This window comes from Lepeophtheirus salmonis, chromosome 9, assembly GCF_016086655.4.
Source record: "Lepeophtheirus salmonis chromosome 9, UVic_Lsal_1.4, whole genome shotgun sequence".
Classification (NCBI taxonomy): Eukaryota; Metazoa; Arthropoda; class Copepoda; order Siphonostomatoida; family Caligidae; genus Lepeophtheirus; species Lepeophtheirus salmonis.
This window is the reverse complement of record NC_052139.2, coordinates 26933972-26955676: the sequence shown is the minus strand read 5'-3', so window position 1 is coordinate 26955676 and position 21705 is coordinate 26933972. Positions and strand designations below refer to the sequence as shown.

The window sequence follows — 21705 nt, the reverse complement described above, 5'->3', positions numbered from 1 at the left end:
TGACTTTTAACTCAGATATCTGTTATTTTACGAACAATTATTTTTAATATAATTCTTTTTTTTTCTATCTTCTTTTCATCATACGTCCATTTTCAATTTCGTAGAAGAAATGCAACAAAAAAATGTTTTTTTGAACATAAATTTGTATACTTTCAGATTACATTATCGAGCATTTTACATTTCTAGAAAATGATATTACATTATTTTTGTAATATTTGCCCAAAAAATAATTATCGAGGGTCTTTTTTTCGACATCACTATTCTCTATAACTTTTTTGATTTTGCGAGTATAAAAAAAAATCTTGGTATGTTTCTTCTCTTGTTTAAAATGCCAATATTACTATTACCTACTTTTATCTACTTTTTTGGCAAAATTAGGGAAAAAAAGTTATATCCACTTTTCTTCAAAAATTTCAATTAGGGATTTTTTTTTCATACATAAATGTTATTTGAAGTTAATAAAACAATTGTTTTTTTTTCTTCATAATAATGCATTTTATATAACGTAAACGTGATTTATTATAATTTATTACACATTGCAAAATACTGTAACGCTTATTAGCACCAAAGTCCTCTAAAAAATAACAAAATTACATTGATCACGATAACGCCAGCTAAACTTTTTCCAGTTAATATATACATATAAAATATCAGTACTATATTATTTTTCCTCAAAATTGAATGTGGATTACATTCGTATTCTTAAACAAATTGTCGTGCATTTGAGTCAATAAATTATTTAAATAACTATTCGATTTTACTTCAAATTACACTTGAAGGAGCCGAAATTGACTGTCACCATAAAAAAAAAGATAAATTGACGGATTTTATTTAAAGGGAACATATTGGGATCAATATAAGTGCCTCATATCAAATAAAGATTTTAAACTATAAGAACAATTAACTGAATCCCCAAATTTTTAATACAAACCTTTTAATTGACTCAAAAATGCTTTTAAAATATTGGGCTATATGTATATGAAGTATAAAAATGAATGGGCATTAAAACGGACCATATCAGGACCAATATAAATCTCTTAAACTCATTAAAGTTTATAACTTCAAGCCTTACGTATCTTAACATATCACATATAATTTTGAATAATATGTTATTAATTGACTAAAATATGCCTATGAACTTTCAGGATTTTAATTTTTTTATAAGGATAAGCCCATGAGGGTCATCGTCTTTCTCGTTTAATATTTGCTCAAATATTTTATAAGGAGGGAATGGAAAATAAACTGTTGTTCAAGAATGCTTAATAAACAGATTTTCACACTTAGATGTATTAATCAATTAATGCATCTGTTATGACTTAAATACTTCTCAAAAAATTGTACGACACAAACTTTAATTCCCTAGTTATTACATTAGGTAAAAAATCAAAAAAAGAAGACTTTTTTATTACAGAGCCTTGTCAAGTTTGTCCTTCAAAAAGTTTGCTCTCATTTTTTTTTTAAACAGTCATATTACTAAATCGGGATCAAATGAATTTACTTTATAACATAAATATTTTATGTTTAAAGGAATTTGTCTCTCACACGCTATAAACTTTTTGTTAGTGAAATGGGATTTACTAAACCATAGATTCCTGATAGGTATAGTTCGTATCAGGAATTTCGGAATGACTGCAAATGTAATATAACTTGTTATCTATGACACCAAATCTTATCAAAACCCACAAGTACTTATTGTGTACTAAAAAAAATAAAATAATTAATATTTCATAAATTTATATGCCAATATTTTATTTAAATATTAGATTCCATACGTAACTCATAATTCTGAACAACTTTTATTTTATGTTTAAAGTCGGTATCCGTCTCCGTTTTTGAAATAAATGCGTTTTCATAATTGTTTTTCTAAGCGAGACGTAAATCAAACGCACATCCACATAAATTATTTTAATACCATTTATGATTATGATAATTCTTTCATTCTTGAGGAGATAATACGTCATATGAATTAATATATGTATTATTGTATTACGTAGTTACGTTGGAGTGTACTTATCTAAAACAGAGGAAAAACTGGGGATTTATTGGAGAGTTATTTTCTATAGACTTAAAGAAAAATTGCTCGTTTATCCGGTGCCTAAATACTCCGGGCCATGCCGGGTACTAATACTTGTACCATATAAAAGAAGTTTTAATTTTGATAAACACACCTTTGCTCCTAATTCCACGAATTTTTCACTCTACAGTATTTAAATAAATAAAAAAGTCAAAATCTAAGGTCATAATTTACTTTTTTTTTCCATTACAAAAATCAAAAAAGTTATAACATAACCTTTGTTAAGCCTCGGTTAGGACACAAGTGTCTTTTATTACAGTTAGTGAACTGGAATAAAAGGATGCAGAAAAATAAAAATCAATTTTTCTTACTCTATACACATTAAATTTAAGATTCAAATTAAACTATTCAAAGTATTTATATTTTTTGGAAATTATTTTATCAATTTTGTGTCAGTAAAATCAGTGCAATGTACTTAAAATACTTGTATGAGCCTTGTAAGGACTTTCTAAAAATAATATATTATTGGTTTCCTATGTTAATCCAAACAGTCTACGTTTGGTATTTCAACAATATATTTTTGTTTATATTACCGTCTAAATATTACAATTTCCTTTTCGGTAAAAATTTCTAGGAAAAGCTCCAAATTTGTAAGGAATTTTTGCAATTTTGAATTAAATAAAGATTATTTTATAATATATGAGATTTAAAAAAATCCAAGTTCATTAATGAGGGGTTATGATGTAATAAACATGGCTATCATTAAATATTTATTAAAATATTAATTTATTCTTAAGGGCTCAAAACTCAAAGTTGTATTGAGATTGAGGGACAAAATGTCACTACGGAGCTGGTCTACTGTCAAAAATACCACTTTGTACATTTTAGACAAATCTGTTTCGTTGTGAAAAATTATCATGGAATATATATAAACTCATATTTAAAATAAAAAAAACCTAGTTAGAAAGCTTTAGAACCAACTTTCCCCTCATTTGGATACCGTATGATTGCATCAAAGTTGATGTTTTCCAGTTTATATAAGGTGCTGCGTGACTAATGAACTAAATTTGGAGAAATACAATTATCTTTTAAATAGTTTTTTGGCTAATTTGAAATTTGTTATGAATATTGAATTTGTTGAACGAAAAAATAATCCAGGATGTATTCTGCTAGAGAATTATTGCCATCATATTGTTTTTACCATTCAAAAATACAGAAATGGTGCAATTGATTCAGATCAAGTAATTGGAATCAACTCCAGACAGTTTATGGAATCTTATTTTTTTAAATGGTTATAATCGTTGTTACAACACATTTTTTCATCCGAAATTCAATAAAATTTATATGGATGTCGATCCTTAATTCGAATAAAAGTCCAAGAAGGACTTACAATTAGGTATAAGTCTACAAAAAACACCAAGGTTATCCTCCATTTTTTATGAGTACACACGAATGTTCATTCAGATTTTGAAGATTTATCAAAGCTGTACATATTCGCAAATTTATAATTATATTTAAAGGAACATGATGGATCTTCTCCAACATTAAATTGTTTTCTCAATAGTTTTTTTATTATTTTTTATACTTGCTCACTCTTCGAACCCAATAATGAGATAATTAATATTTTACGTGCCAACTATTTAAAAAAGGCACTAACTACCCAATAGTCATAACCATTTAGAAAAAAAAACACACAAACATAAAAAACACAACGTTCTTCCACTTTTTTGCAAATCTATTCATCAAAGATTCTACATATATATTTAGAGAGCTTTGTTGCTAATTCAACATGTATTTTGTATATGATATGCTTAGAGATGTGAGGAATGTCGAAATCTCCATGAGTGGAAAAAAAACCATTAAAAGTATTTTTTTAACTGTACAGGGTGGACCCGAAATACCGTAAAAATCCACTTGAAATTAGACTCATAGATGCAAAGTTCGTGATAAGTTATTGATTAATTGTTAACAAATTTTGATTAAATATTTATTGCTCACTTTTCAAATAAATGAGACAAAGAAAGTTCAGAAATGCAAGAAATTTCTCAGTTTTTTAAAGTTTGGCATTCCTCCTAAAATTGTTTTAGTGATGCATAGGGTTTTTATTGATGCTCTATTCAACCTTACAAAATCATAGGGGTTTGGTGTATAAAAGGTCTGATTCACCTTATAGGAAATAATGCATGCAAAAACCAAAGTCAGTAATAGTATTTGTGGCCATCAGCCGTTCCGCTAGGTACACATTTTCTTTGTTCCCTTGGGGAAAAAAATTAAGAGCATTGAGCACGTGTGAACCATCTTGGAGATAAATCTTTAGTTATGTCCCAATTCCCACTTAAAGTAAAATATGTTTACCTTCCAACTAGATTATATTTTCACTCTTAGACCTTAATATGTCAAATAGTTGTTTATAAATGTTAATATTAAAAAGTAAATTACTCTCCCTGCTCAAGAGTCAATTAATTTCTGGTTGTCTCATACAAGAGAGTTTGACACCCTCCTTTGTTTAATATTTAAGTCAACCTCTTTACCCCTTGGCCTCTGATCAAATTTCAACTAACTCACAGCTACAAAAACAAATAAAAAAATACTTGCAACACAAACAAAGGGCTATGCTCTATTATATTACTGGTTTGGCCCACATGAGATGAAATGGTTTTGAACTGTCTCCCGATCCTAACTGAGTTTCATATGCCTGCCATAGGCATTTCAATATTTATAAAACAGTGCTTGAGTCCGGACTTGTGCACTTTTTAATTTACCCGGGACAAATAGTGATGAATCGAGCTTGACTCATAAATTATGGTCTTGACTTCAGGTACCTATGTTATAAATCATATTGTTCAACAAACATACACACAATAATTCTTTTGTGAAAAAGTTACTGAATGCTCCACTGTTCCACCCAAATTCCTACAGTTACAGATTTTTTGAATGATTCATGATACAATTTAAAGGTAGGGGGGGTGGAACTGAAAATGTGCTTACTATTAAATTGTTACTTTCAAGTAAATTTCTTGTACAAACCTATAAATTTGTAAAATATTTATAAGTCCTCCCCTTCTGCAGTTTTTTCTTTCCTTTTTTTGAATTTCTCTAAACCACATTTCCAGCTATTGTATTGATTTGTAACCATAATTTTGTCCCCAAAAATGAGCTCAAGGTATCAGAGGATTTGGGATTATTTTAGAAGATTTTGATACTGCAAAAAAAAGACCAATTTTCGCCGTTTCCGAACCATTGGTACAGTCTATTTAGTTCTTTCGTTATAAGCCCTTTAAGATTGATCTGGATCATCTTGTATATGACAGGGGTCATATTGGGATCAATATAAGCTACAAAAATAACTTATATATCCCTTCAACTATAATTAAAGTTCTTGGTTATCTTAAAGCATCCCAAAAATTGTAAGGTAAAGTGTAGAATCGACTAAAATATGTTTATGAAATAATTAGAAATAATAATTGTATATTTGAGAATTTTTCTTTTCGATTTTCTCCTCTAATTGATTTTTCTTCAAGATTGTTGGAGCACCACATGTCTCAAAATATCAAGTACCTAGTAATAGATATTTAAGAGATAAGTATATAGAATAATGTTTCATTAATCTCAAGTATGTCAGAATTAACCTTAAGCCCCTTGCTTTGTAGTTAAACTACTGCTCTTGAGGATTTAAGCACTTTTCACATCTTTAATAAGTAAATAATGTTCAATTGTTTGCTCTTAATATATAGAATTGTTTTTGCTTGGAAGTTTATGGTTATATTTATATATTAGGATCTCAAAAGAAACAGCGTTTCCTTTTGAGCAATCAAATTCTTCATCAAGGAAAATAACAGAAAAAACAACACAAAATGCCCCTAGTAATAAAAGGACTTATTTTAGGAGAACGTATGACAATATAAATATTAGGAATGCTTTATGCAATTTGGCTCTATGCTCTTATTTGATTGACCTCCTTTTGGAGCATTGGATCTCGTTTTGGATGTAAATGAAGAGGAAGGAACACCAATCATATTTCATTATTGCATATATATGATATAATAGAACGACTCACTTTGACTATGATGATATTATAATCATTGGAAGGGTATCCTTGATTGTTCTTGGCACATAATTAATTTGTAAAATCATATATATAAATATAAAACAAGGATTTTACATATTTTTAGGATTTTTAAAAGGAAGTACAACTTTGAGTGTCACAAAAACTACTTTTGTTCTATAACTACTTCACAACAAAATTAATTCCAATACTGATACAACACAATTCATGCTATTTTGAGAGATAAATTACTACTGCTTGTTAAGTATGAAATAATATATATATTTAGAAAGGGAAAAAGTGTAAGCATGTACGATGAAAAAAAAAATCGCGTAGTAAAAGGGAAAAAAAAAAAAGAGAGCACAAACGTCCTCAATCGTTATAAGCATATTCAGTGGTTAAAAAATGTTAAATTGGAAGATTGCGCTCTCCTTGATTTTGCTACCTGAAAAGAATGATTTATTTACGAGTTTGTCATCAATAATCTCATAATTCTGGCCGTGAGTAAAATCCCGGATGTTCCATTCAAATATGAACACTTACTAATTCAATAATACATAAATGAAGTTTGAATGATTGAAATAATTCATATTTCGATATATTAAAGCATAAGCTATTAGTTATAAGTCCAGTCATATATAAATGCTTTTCTTCCGAAAAGACCAAATTTGTATCATGTTCATTCTGCAATGCTTCTGTTTCAGATAATCACATCTTGGAACATCCTCGAAGCAATGTATTCAAAGAAGTTAGGAAGGTGGTATAACTAAAATAGTCACTATTTTTCCATTAACACCACCAATCTTCCCGTGTAGCAAGGTTAATAGAACTACAAGGTTATACCATAATGCATATATGACATATATTGGACTTCTGCCACGCTTCTAATATTGAGGTCATAGTAGATGAGATGCTGGGCGTTTTGTCTAAATATGTTTTTCTTTCCCAGTAGTTGGTACTATATATCAAATTGAAAATTCTGGCAATAGTTACGTCATATACTTTGAGTGGTTGCGTTTTTGTCAAAATCTCCCTATTTTCCCGAGCAGTTGGTTAAATACATCAGATTGAAAATTCTAGCATGCCCGATTACATATTGGTCTAACCTTGTATTTCTATTATCCTTGCTGTGTAGTATGAGTAGAAAAAATATTTGTTCTCCTCTTAAAAAGTTGACTATAACGTCATTTCTATTGAAATTAAAGCGGGCTCCCTTTGTATTCTTTCAAAAATACTTTAGTAAATCATTAAGATGATTAATTAACCATGCCAAACATCTGTGTTGTACCTGGTTGTGTTTTGGGTCGACTGAGGAAGAAAATCCCGCCTCCATTTTCCAGCCACCGGGTCCCGGCCAATCCCATGCTAAGACAAAAGTGGATTCCTGCCATCAAAGAAGTTTGAAACAATTAGGACTATCAAAAAGATTCAAATGCTTACTTCATTTGTCGCCCGATTGTTTCACTTATGAGTCAAAGGATAGGAATCCCACACAAAGAAAAAGCAAATACCAGATGGAAAAGTTAAGAAGGCTTGCTTAAAAGAAGATGCTGTTCCTTGTGTTTACCCCAAATTACCTAGTATGTATCCACTCCTTCAATACCAAGAAGATCATTTGCGGTCACTTAGATTTCTTGTTTATAGAAAGAAAAAGAAAGGACAAATTCAGTGTCTTAAGCTTTTTTTGAAGCTGAGAAATCCTTACATTTGAAACTGTCACCTTCTTATTGAAAGTTAATTTATGAATCTGGTTACCATCTTTGTTTTTTTTGTTTAAAATCACTTATTTATTGAAGAAAGGACAAGTTAAAAGTAACGGTTTCTATTTCCTCATTTGATAAGGGAGCATTTCTCTACTCCGTGGATTTCAAAATTACTCGGCTACTAATAGAAAAATGTATCGAACCTCCATCATTGGAGAGAACGCTTGTGCAATTGACAAATTTGGTATTCCATGACAGTCTATTTGCTGGGGTGGGTACCCTCATTTTCGACAGACCGGTCCTTTTCTGCGCCTTATTGAGAAATGGTAGAACCCTTTGAATGTGAAAGAGTTAAGTGCTGCTACAAGACTTCAAGATCCTAAGAAAGAACCAATATATGGAAATAATTCTACACGGATAATTTTTCTTAAAGATTTTTTCTACTTTCTTAAGTGATTGGGAAGAAATAGCCAAGAAAAGAGAGAAAAAGAAGGATTCATATAAATTTTCTTTGACACATCAAACTTTCTTCTCGGTGTGCCATGCAAGTAAATGAATTCTTTCCTTAGCGTTATATTTTAATAACACCTAGGGATTTGAGTCTGTACTTACTGGGAAATTCCTATCTGAACCTATAGAATAGAGATTAGGACAATATCAAATGATGGCAGAGGCAAACTTTTTCATATCAGTTAGACAATTTCTTCAAGCAGAAAAAGTACTTTGCTTGAGAATTTTTTGTTTTAAATATACCAAAGTTCCAATAACCAAGCTTTACGGAATATTTCAAGACACCAATGAATTTGAATATGAAAAAGACTTTGATTTGGCGTTTAACATCAGCATCGAACTCTGTAACACGGAAATTGGCTTTACCAATGAAAATCCACCCCTTAAAGCTACTCTTTACTAGATCAGGGGGTTCATTGCAAGGTCGGTCTCTCAAAAAATGTATTGTTGCAGCTGGAGAAATCTTTTAATTAAAGAGGGTTCCTTCGATAATATTCGAGCTACCACTGATGAAGAAGCTGAGAAAAATAGTTGAGTTGATTTTTTAAAATGGAGGATGACTTATGACCCCTTCAAATTTGATCTTTTTGTCAATTTGCTACATACTCAACTTAGTAAGAAGAACCCATATTTAATCAAAAAGTTGTTCAACACTTCATCTGCTACTAATATTTGTAGTTGTGATGCGATCCAAAGAATTAATGCCGATGAAAGTGCAACCTCACTTATAGATAAAAATGTGAATCTAAACTATATCAGGATTTATTCAGAAAGATTTCAAAGTCAATATCATGAACTTTGTAAGGTCTAGAAATTTTAGAATTCGTTCGAGTCTAAAAAAGAAAAAAGAATCAACATCGTGTCAAGAAAGAAAAGTTGCTAAATTATCCTCGGTGTATTAAAAAAAATATATTTGAATATTTGAGATAACCCCCCTTAAATCCTGGATATACATTCCACATTTTGATAAAAATTAATATTTGTTATTCATTTTTTTAATAATTGATATTGCAGAATTATATCTTATAATGTAAAAAAAAAGTCTAATTTAAGGGAATATATAAAAAAATTCTGCTCAAATATATTATACTTCATTATACATAAATTTTTGATGATATTTCCGCACGATTGAATTTATTAATCTTTTTTATTTGTGTACTACACATGAACAGGTAAAAAATTTAATTGATCACTATTGCGTGTGATCATGTGAGATTGAGATTAACACTAAGAATTAGTTTGGGAGTTGGACTTGGAGCAGAGTTGAGTGTAAACATCGGAATAATCCTTTCTTATACGTCCTAGCTATATACAAAACGGTATTTGTTAAAGAGTTATAAGGTTAAATCCTTGTTCAACTAACTAAAAAGAAGAATTGCATATAGACATCCGAGTAATTCCTGCTTAAACTCTGGCAAAATATAAAATGGGATGTGTGTGTATTTATTTCTTTTCAACTGATCTTATAGAACGAAATGTCAGATAAGCTTTTCTGTTCCAAAATATTTATAAAATTTGTAGGAATACTACATTTATTTTCATGTACTTTTTCATTCTTGAAAAACATTTTTCATTCATCAGTGATCATCAATCCTTATCTATCGTCCTTGAAGACAGATAACGTAACATCACCGTTAGCCTTATTGTATCACCCAATCTTTAATTTAAAAAGAATCAGATGGGAAGCAAAAAATCAGTTGACAATACTTCCAACTATGGGATCATTATTCAATAGTTGTTGAATAATAATCAATGCTGAAAAAGAGCTTATTTTTAAATTCAATCAATCAGCGTTTGGGACAAGGATTACTACTCAGTTTAAATAAATAACTAGTACATTTGCTCATGAAAGACGAAAATAAAATTTAAAGGTTGCTCGGGAATTCTATCTGTATGTCCTTTATGGACTTATAGTAGAATTAAGAATCGACATCGGAGAAATTCATTCGGAAATGTCCGTACTTTAAACGATGTGGTGTTTGGGAGATGTTTTTTTAAGATTTAGAAAAAGATTTATTTCTTTCACCTGCAAGATTATATTTTGGAAAGGGCTATGTTTTTTGGAAATTTTTTGATAATCCGTTCTATTCCAAGAAATTTAATTTTATTTGAATTTTAGTTTGAAAAAACTAATGCCATTAACACATAATTTAATCTTTTTTAGTAAGAAATTAAAAAAAATTAATTTAAAAGTTCATAGCTTCTCAAAGAAAATTACATTTCTGGGATACCAATTTGAAAAAATCTTAGGATTGCTTGCATTTAATTGAATAAAACGTCATTAAAGCTGAGTTGCACTCCTCCAAAATACTCCTGGAGTTGTCAAAAGGTCCACCTACACTTTCATTTCTTTTTTACATACCAGGCCCACATATTCCAAAAAGCTGTAATTAGATATCCCCAATTATTGAGCAAACGCACGAGGGACTACTTGATAGTTAAATATTATCATATTTAGAATTAATCAAAAATATTAACAGTTTTTCAAAGTTATAAATAATATACAGACTTCAAACTACGTATGTAGAAAAATAATACTCTGATTGAGTCATATTTTATACAACTGTAGTAGTATTTTGTTAACAAATCATAATGATAATTTGAATGGACGAATTCTACAGTTTCTAAATAATGATGAGGTTTTGTACCTGATGAAGCATCGACATGCAACTGGCCTAATAATGATTCATTGGCATGAAGTTAAAATATTGTAACATGGTAATTATATCAATTATACCTATGTATATGCATTAATAATTACAACTTGTGTCCTTGGGTAGTTTTTGCATAAAACAACACGTTAAAAAAATCACAGCACATTTTCTTAAAGACAAAATAAAAATCAATTAATTATTTCTTTCTGCTGTAGCATTTTTTGCAACTTAAAAACGTTATTTAAATAATAGTAGAGACGCTTCACTTTGAAGATACAATCTAATGATTATGTAAGTACATTATAGTCAAAAGTTTTAGTTGACACTCTCTTTTCTGCATAGAACTTAGCAACCACATAAAAATCCTTCGACAAGAAAGAAAATGCGACACGTCAACATAATATCATATATTGTGGAACTGATGTCAACTTCTACATTTGGAAATTTGTAGTTTTTTCAAACATTTTTTTTTAATTATGAGGAAAATATACAGGGTGGTTCAGATAAAATGATAAAAATCATTAAATGCTTTTTAACAAACAAACTAGATGGAGTAGAACCATAGTTGTTTTTTTATTATTTGAAAGCTACATTTAAAATTCAATTATTTGTTATTAAACCCACTTTTTTTAATAACCTTGGCCACACGGCACCAGTAGATTTGGCAGCCCTGGATGACCTCATTCTGTTCCATCGATGCCTTTGTACTGGTCCTGGTTTTGCACTTTTAATTAACATTCCCAGATGGTTAGAGTAGTCCAAGGAAGAATTGACACCTTCCAACAACGGCCCACAAGTCTGAAAAAGTACAAGATGTCTTGCATAAAAAATATTATCACTTTTGGTACCTAGTTTTTTGGTTTGCATACAACTTGAACCTACCTATGCAATTTCTATAATTGGGGAGGGTAAAGTATTTGGCCTGTTCCAGTTATCATCCATCTGTATAGGACTTGAAGAAGTCCACTTGCCGTACAATGGTAAAGCTGAAACCGTATGATATAATTGTGTTCCCAGAATTTTCAATTTGATGTACCGTACCGACTACTGGATAAGAAAAAAAGATTTTGACGTCATATAGTATAATAGCAGTACTCTAACAATAGCAGACAAAGAAGACGATATATAGCTACTTTGGTTAGTAGTTATACTCTTTGACGTCACGATTAAAAAGCGTTGTGGAAGTTAAACATCAGTCAGAAAAGCTTTACGGAATCAGAGAATCGTTTGTTTTTCTGGAATCGGTATCGGGGGAAATAATGTTTAATTTGCCATCCCAATTGTTATTTATTACTGGTATGTAACTACTTTCTACTTTTCTAAGCTATGCCCCCCCCACCAAAATAAAGGAATTTCTACTTTTTACTAGATAATTCAATATTTATATACAAAATTCCATGTTTTTTTTACAAAAAATTTAATTTTTTAAATTTTTTTTAGATTAACCATGAGTTTGTGAAATTATTTTCACTAATAGAAAAGTTAAACTTTTAACTATTATTTGAAATAATGAAAAATCAGATTTTGTATCGGGAATTTACTAGAATTTTATTGAAATTGGTATTTTTTTAATTTGAAATCGGCCTATAACTACTATAATCCTTTATTCAGACCACCAATAATAACAAAACTCGTGTACAAAAAGTGCTTAGGATTTGCAACCTTAATATTATGTATATAATAGTAAAAACACTATCCTGGTTACAAAAAAAACATAGCAGACTAAAAATGCTAAGGATTTACAACCAAACTGATATATATGTAATAAATTAGGGTGTTTTATATATATTAATATGACTAGCAAATCTAAGGCCTTGGTTTTCCCTCTCCAACAAAATGATGATGATGATTGATGGTCATGTAGCTTTAGCTTATTTTAAAGCAAGAAATACATTTGCATTTATCAATCCATAATAACCATTAAAAAATAGAATTCAAGTAAAAACTGTAGCACTCTATTGGCAATAAATTACTCAAAAATGATGGATTGTTTTCAATCGATAAAATCGATAAGAAACTTTGATTGCACTCTATTCAACATCTTTCTCTGTATTGTATGTATATTGTATACACATAGTGAGTGTAAGTTTAACTTTGACACCATTTAGATCAATGAAACATTTGTACGATGATCGTTTGAAAAGACCGCACAAGGTCTAAAAGATGACACTACTGGGGCGTATTAAGGTTATGTTTAGTTTGTAATATCTCTTGGAAAAACACAAACCATCTTTCCGCCCGATTGGTCGATTTCGTTCTGTTTGGTATTTGTTTGAATCGATGAATCGGTTGTAAAGATTACGGTGACTGTCTCTTTGATTCACTAGGATTAATCCTCATCGACTATGTGAAAAAGGATAAAAATATTACAGGTGCATATTGTTCATCGTTCTTGGACTATTTGAAACCCGAGATGCAAAACAAACACTTTCGATTGGCCCACAAAAAAACCATTTTCCATCACAACAATACACCAGCTTTTGCTTCAGCCGTTGTGATCACAAAATTAATAGAAATAGGGTTAATTTTGTGATGCCAACAGCACTAGCCATCTCACGCACCTTCACTCTTTTGTTATCCATCAACATATCAAGGATTTCATCAACGATTTCTAGAGTAGTAATCTCAGTTGGGTGTCGAAAATGTTTAGCGTTATTGGCCCATATGGCCACATTGAAAATTTTGAGACCACTTATAAACTATTAAAATCGAAGGTGCAGAGTCGCAATAAAGTTTATCAACATTCTTTTTAGTTTATTGAGGTGTTTTGCTTTCATTAAGTAATGTTTCATAAACGAAATAAATTCTTTTTCATCCATTTCTTTGAAAATCACTTTACTTCTCTGATTCAAACTAATGCCGAGCAGAAAGCAATAGACTAATTTTGCTAAAAATTGGTGTTTTTCTTCCAAGATATGCGGCTAACTAAGCAAGTAGTGCCCTCTATTGGCCTTTCTACGAACTTTTCGAACGGCTTTCGTATTTCTAGGTAAATAACATTCATATTTTATTCATAATGGCTCCTCCAATAGTTAAAAAAACATTTTTTTAAACTTAATAACACAGTATACGACATTTAACAATTTCATTGTTTCCCCCATCTACAGAAAGCTCGGAGTCTTCTCTTTTCAATTCAAAGCAACGAGTTATTATGTTTCAAGAACTAAAAAGGCAAAATATTGCAACTTTAATTGCCTCCAAAATGTTGCTAAAATGAGTAATTGCGGCCAAATATGGATATTTTATTCCAGGTATATATACAAAGGGTCTGGATTTGCTTTGAACGAGATGGAAACCCCTACACAGACGGTCAAGATTGTTCTTGAATGTTTGGAATACAATTGGGAGTTCTAGGACAATAAAAGTAGCTTTTCCGTTCAAATATGGCTCATAGGCAACCGGATACCATGTCAAAGAGTGCATATATAATTGTGAAGATTTTTGAGAAGACCCCAGGAAGGATCACCAACGAAAGTTTAATAGTAAAGTCGTAGTAAAATCCTTTCATCATTGTGATAAATTATGTACTTATTTTTTAGGGATATTATATATAGATATTTATAAATATAGATAATTCCAAGGTCTTTATAACCAAGTTTCTGGTCAGCATCATGATCCATTGAGTCATTGGGAGCAACGACAGTGCGATGTCCCATCTTATTTCATCCAGAAAAGGGGAGGGGGGGGGTGCACACAGGTACTATAAACTCCTGTCTAACCAAGTGATACCTTGGATGAAAGCTAATATCAATGGTGTCAAGTTCTTTTTTCAGCAAGACTCAGCCCTTCTCACAAAGCCTGCAAGTCCCAAAACTTATTGAAAGAAGAAAAGTTACCATTTTGGAACCCACAGACCTGACCCTCTAACTCCTCTGTATGAATCTTATGGATTCATAAGGAGGAGTTAGAGAGGAAGGTCTTTGACAATTCACACAACAGTATCGACTCTTTGAAGACCTTCATCATCAAGTACAGCAAAAAAGACTGAGTGGCAAACCATTGAGGAAATTTACTTCTATTAATTTAGGAAAACTTAGATTTTCAAGCCAAATTAAGGACAATTAACGTTGATACAGACTCCATACCAGTGGACTCTGGGTATAAACATTTGCCACAGCATTACTTCACTTAACAAAAGTATACATTGTATTTTGTTCTGCGTTGCTTCTTTTTTCCTAATTAGTCTTTTGTAGGTTGTTGGGTTGTATAACAATAACCTCATTCTATGTCGTGAACAACTCCCAACAGTTATATTTTTAAAGCAAGTGTGTCCTCCTTTCTTTCTGTATGAAATCCGTACATATATTTTTTGTCCAAAAAATTACAATAAGAAATATTTTTTTGAAAAACTGTAGCTTTTTGTCTTTTTCTTTTTTTTAAATAATCATATTTTAGTTAAATGTGTTTTTTAAAATTAAATTTCAGTTTTTAATAATTAATTATCCTATAAATTTAATTATTTGTACTAATATTCCCCTGAAATTCTTATCTTATATTAAAGGTTGTACCCTTAGCAGTCTTGTGGTTTAAGAACTTGAACCGACAAAGGCGAACCAAGATCGGAACCAAGACCACTATAAATTACTTGTTAGTCTCAATTTTTGTGTTTTTATTCCTATATAGAATATATACAGAAAAAATTAGATATATCATTAAAAATCCATTAGTATTAATAGACAAATCAATTTTATGAGTTTTTGATATGCAATTTCAACGTTTTCCAATGCTTTGTTTACGGCACCAGGGGGATACAGCTTTATCTGAGTTACAAAAGGCTTAGGGCTTCTTATGGATTTGGAAAAGTGGCTTTAGGGACAAAACAATTTAAATACGAGAGGGAAGGGGGTGAGGTAGATTATGTATCCAGGCCTCCTACTAAACTTGTCGGTCCCCTATAATATGATATCTATAATATTTCTAAAGCCACGGTTTCCCAAGCTTCACTATGCTCAGCTCCCCCTACACTTATACATTTTAAACTACAGCCCTCTTTATATGAGTTTTCAGGGCCTCTGCTGGAGCTTGGGCACTATGCACTCAGTGGAGAAGGTAACTACGGCCCTCGTATTTAATATCATTTATGAGGCCAAAATTTTCTAGCTTCAGCTTTTGTTTTGAGCGCTTGTGAACAAACTGAGCCTGTATGAAAAAGAATCGGGACCAAAAACTGGAACCAAGAGTGATAAAGCCGTACCAAGACTGTTGAAATAAAAAAAACTTAGACCGGGACCGATGGAACCACTAAACTTGAATCGGGCGCAACTTGCTAAGATAGTCAAAAAAAGTCCTTTAAAAAAATGTCAGACAAAGTCCTGAACTGTTGTCTAAATTTGATCAAATCTCCTTATATTCAAACAATATTTTTAAAATATTTAGAAATTGATCTACAGAGTGCCGGCTCAAATTTTTTGTAGCATTACTGTTTTACAAAAAAGTGATTTTTATTGAATCAGGAAGAGACAACTCAAAACCGATTTGTGATATGTTTAATTACTATTTTTAGCTATGTTTTTTTATTCAACATTCCTTCCCTCACAAACGATAACAACTTCGACATGCCACTGATCATATATGCAGCTCTTAACGATGATGATCATGTCCATGCAATACCATGCTGTCGTTATGAGTTAATCCAAACATGGATGAAAGGTATGGAAGATATTCATCTCTAAAACCCCCAAAACAACTAAGAAAAGAAGGTTGAAGTCAGGGATGGAAGAAGGCCACATATAGGCAAGCCAGAAGACCACACATTGTTGCTATAAAAGTTATATATACATATATCCTAAAAAAAGAAAATGATTAATTTTCTTCTGATGTTATCATTTTTATAACTGAAGGCTATTAAATCTTTGTTTTTGTGCGTTGGCGCTAATAAAATACGCTAGGGCCCGCTGACGGGGATAGGAATAATTTTCATTATTCTTCAAATAAATATAAAGATAGTAGAAGGTTATCAGCGAACAGTGTGGCTAATATTCTAGGGCTACGACTAAATTAGACTACTTTTTTGTAAATGTTGGATTTTTTGAAAATTTAGAATAAATGTTCCTTTAATTGGTCAGGTAGAATTGCTCTGATTAAGTATAAGTAGAAATTATATTATTCCATTTACTCAATCAGACCAAGTAATCTTCTTTGAAGTCCAAATGGGTGATTTATATTTCCTTCTATAGGAATCACGTGGGCGCGAACCTACGGACATTGAGTAGAAAAGAAAATTAACTCCAGAGTACGTTGTTCATTGAGCTATATCGTTCCATCAACAAAATCATTTTATACCTCATTTCTAAATGTTACATTTTTTTATATTTTGTAGTTTAATATATTTTTGTATGTACAAATATGGTGAAAAAAAAAAAATTACATATGTTATTTCTGTTTCCAGCCCCCAACATTGAAAATTTGCATTGATTCCCCCAATTCCCTTAAATTGCAATATAAAGTTTCCATGTTTGAAAATTCCCGAAATTTTGCAACCCTACTTGTCACAAATTTACGTATAAATCATGAACATAATTCCTTAAATATGAGCGCATTTTCACATCTCTAGTCACAAAAAAATAACGTTTTTAGAAGCTCTGTTTTGAACAAAATCTAATCAATTCCTTGATATCTAAATACTAATTATATCATCATCAGCATCGTTAGCAGATAAAAATTAAATAAAAGAAATGTTTTTTTGTGATATTTAATGTTAATTTTTTATTTATCATTAAAATACGTGTTAATGAATGTCTAAAGGAGTATAAATATTTATGTTTAAATTCTTTATTATCAGAATAATAAAGAATCATTCACCATAAGAGTATTGAGACTTACAGGAGTTAACTACAGAGAGTGACTCAAATTTCATACTTATTGCAGTAATAAAAGTGTAGATGATGTAACCTTTAGTTCAGAGGTTTTGAACCTGTGAGGAATTTCCCACTGGTGTTGAATGGCGGAGTTTCCAAGTCCAGAACCACCGGTTGGACCAGATCATAAAAATTTCACCAATTTCAACTATTATTTCCAAATTACAAATCACTACCCATTACATTTACTTCGCAGCTAAGGCTGTTATTGCAGATAAAATCTTAAAGGCGTCCTGGTTCCTATTCTCTAGACCATATGTCGGTGCTCAGACTACTGGTGTCATTTCCCCTCCACGTACTTTTAAGAGTTGGCGTTTCGAACATGCTTGAAATCAAAAAGCAAAAACGCCTGGGCTGAGCCATTTCAAAATTGGAGAGGAACATTCAAGCACTCGTCAAGCAAAATAAATTACAAAAGCCTCATTACCCTGTGTGCGTCAAGTGTTGCATTTTTTTATAGGCTAAATAAAATAAGTAATCTTTTATATGTATTTTATTTTCATGTAATAATTGCTAGAAATAAAAATATAATATATGCAAACAAAAATTAAGGCCAGAAAATGGCGTAAAAAAACAAAGTATACATGAGTTAAAATTGAATTTGTCAAAGACGGATGCTCGGGTCGAAAGTGTAGCGCTGGCTCACAGAGAAGAGGAAAATAGAGAAAAAAGATTAAGAACCCCTGCTCTAGTTGTTCAAAAAATATAACTGAAATAATTAAATCTTTTGACTAACCAAAAATAAATTGTAATTAAGGATGGAATAGATCATCATATCCAGCTCGGTTAAGATCTTTGGACGTATCAACTTCAGTAAATTTTAGGTACTTGAACGTGTGTATAGAGATCCTAAAACAATTGTCCTGAATTTTATAAACACTTTAATTAAGCTTTTGACCTTAATAAAATAGAATCCGGATTACGGGTACATTTGACTAATTCCTTATTCCAAAACAATAAATAATCCAATATTATTATTATTATTACATATCTATATGTTATTACATTAAAGATTGTTTCGATGAAACATTGAACACGTCGTAATCTATATTGTATCTCACAACCTATCATCATTAAAGGAAGCATAAAAAAGGTCAAATGGAACGACGTTGCCCAATGACAACTCCCTTGTGATATATTATTCTCTTAAACTAATTGTGCACAAGATTAATAATAATAAAAGTACAAGGTATCTCATAACGCGTGTACAACTGATGCTTGACTTCTACTACACTTCGTCCTAGACTATGATTGGTTGTATTTTGTCAAAATCCCTCTGGTATACTTCCCTACAATGTTTTAACCCTTGCGGTACATTGAATGCCTGCAATGGAATCTTGTTCTAGTAATCGGATGGTTAATAGAACCCAATCTTCAAGCTGCAGTGGAAATGGTTTTAGAGCAGCACACTACTATACTGCCAGAAGGGGCAGCAGTTAAGGAAAAAATACTTCTTGCCCATCGGTTAAACATAGTCAGTACAATTTCATCTGACAAATTAAAGGAATATAAAAATCTGTTTCTATCAGTTTCCAGTTCTTCCAACTAGGGAACTATTAATGAATAGTACTTGGTAATTCTTCACATCTTAATAAGAAATAGTCTAATCAATGTTAAGAACACTGATTAGAGGCAAACAAAATATAGAGTCAGCTATCGGTGTTTGTCCTTCTTTTCTACTAATCAGTGTTCTGAAGGTTGATTTGTTGAACCATAGTATGTAACTTTTAAGGTGTTACACAATTCTTAGTGTTCAATAGTTTAGAAGAATTTAATAACTACCAACTGATAATGGCCCTTTTTTCTGCTTCTTTTTTGAAAAAATGAGTTATATAAGAAAGGTAAAAATGTACGTGATACAGGTGTGCAGGTTTACAACTGAACACCCCTTTAAATTTTACGCCATGCACATATTTCTGATTTCATTGAGTTGAAACCGATTAATACTTCGAGGGTAGGGTCTTGACTAGTTATAAACAAAACTTCAGCAAAATCTAAATAGCAACGGTGAAAAACACCCGATAATATGGAGATACGTCGAGTCGCAATTTTGGAACTTTCTGCGCAGGGAAAAACTCCACTGAAATTGCCAAGGTTCTGAACTTCAGCCGCACCACCGTTTACAGCGTGGTAGCGCAAGGGACTCCTGAGGCGACCACAAGATCTAAGTCCAGGCCTCGAAGGTCGGACAGAATGGTTGCTGCCATGAAAAAGTCTGCCGAGGACAAGAAAGGGAAGATCACCGTCAGCGGCCTCTCCATGAAGTTCATCGTCAGCAGAAGAACCATGGACCTGATAGTTAAGAAAGATCTTGGCCTTATGGTCTACAAGATAACCCCTTGTCAAGCCCTCAAGCCGTAAAATTTAAAGGAGTGTTCAGTTTTAGACTTGCACACCTGTATAACTGTTTATGTAGATGCTACTTCAACCTCTAATCTAGATAAATTAAGATGCTACGTTTTATATAGATAATATCAATTTCTTAAACCTAGGATTCAGCTAAACTATCATCTTTGTAAGATTCTAAAAATGTCTCGGATATTTTTTCAGATCCGTTATAAATTTGAATACCCAATTCCGGTTCGGGTCTCGGATCTTTTCTGTAATACAAGTTTATTTATACTTTACCTGGGATTTGGTTCAACGACCCGTCTTATCTCTAATTATAAGGTTAATATTGGTGATTAGATTATGATTAAGACTTACCTGAAACGAGCAAAATAACAAAATTAAGTTACATTAAAATATTTCGTATTCAAAATATGAAAATCAATAGAGAAATCACGTTTTCATTTTATGTTCTCATAATATCTGGGTACCCATAAACTACAAGGGAATTATTATTTTTTTAATGCGTTGAAAAGGTGTTGGATATTATATTAATTAGTAAATAGTTCTATATTATGGGGCCCTTCAACACATATCTGACGCGTCAACACAAAATAGTTTTTAATAAAATACCATAAACTACCTTCATTTAATAGGATGATATAAACATTGTCCGGCCTAACAAATATAAAAGAAATTTCCTGAATTTTTATTTCTCAACAAAGTATCATTTAACATGACCATCTCTTTAACCCGTTCAAATAGTACTCGGCGTTTGTCTCTGCATAATAATTGTTCAATAGAGACTTTGGTTTTTGGGGCATGAGGTCGTTCTGGCCTGGCAAAAACTTCCAACACTGTGTGAATAGTCAAATGTCATGAAATGTAGCTTCCAAATAATAAAAAATGTGGTTTTATCCCCCATCTAGTTTGTTTGTTATCAGTCTTTAAATCCAATTTATCTAACCACCATATATGTTCAATTCCGTTTGCTTTTTCTAACATGACCAAAATGCGCACAATTTTAATCACTTATAACTCCCTAACCAATGCATTTTCTATTATTCACAAGCTCACATACATCATACATAGATGTTCTGTCCTCAATAGTCAAAAAATAATGATAACAACATTGATAAGTAAAAATAAATGTTTGAGGTTGCAACTATGGGAAGCTATGCACACGTCTAGGGTCCTTTTTTTTTTTACAACTGTGGATTCAGTCTTATGTATTCAGTATATAACTGCATATATATACATCTATAAGGTCCTGAATGCCGAGGCTTGGAACATTATAATGTCAAACATGAAAGCCTTACATCTGATGAATAATTTATTATGCATTGAATATTGTACAATACATATTAATTTGTGATCCAAAAATGACTACAACTAATTCTTGATTAGGGTCGTAGTTCACTTTGTTCTAGGGATAAAGTCACTTAAGTTGTAACATGATCCGAGTTGCATGTTACTGCCTATTAATAAATATATGTTATATCCTACTTCACAAAAAACAAAACACTCATTAATTTATAAGAAAATGACAAAAAAAAGTATTATTTTGCAAATTAATATATAAACAAAGGAAAAA

General features: G+C 31.2%; 1 protein-coding gene across 4 annotated transcripts in view; it reads right to left on the bottom strand.

Moving 5' to 3' along the window:
- Positions 1 to 21705, bottom strand: part of LOC121124510 (band 7 protein AGAP004871) — a 353186-nt gene that overhangs the window by 178305 nt on the left and 153176 nt on the right. For 2 of the 4 annotated variants that reach the window (XM_040719675.2, XM_040719676.2), the window contains exon 1: positions 5970 to 6321. The exons of the other annotated variants lie outside the window; for them this stretch is intronic. In XM_040719675.2, the coding sequence (XP_040575609.1) occupies positions 5970 to 6030 (61 nt within the window). In that variant the 5' untranslated portion in view covers positions 6031 to 6321. Of the gene's footprint in view, positions 1 to 5969; positions 6322 to 21705 lie in introns of those variants that run through there. 4 annotated transcript variants of the gene reach the window in all.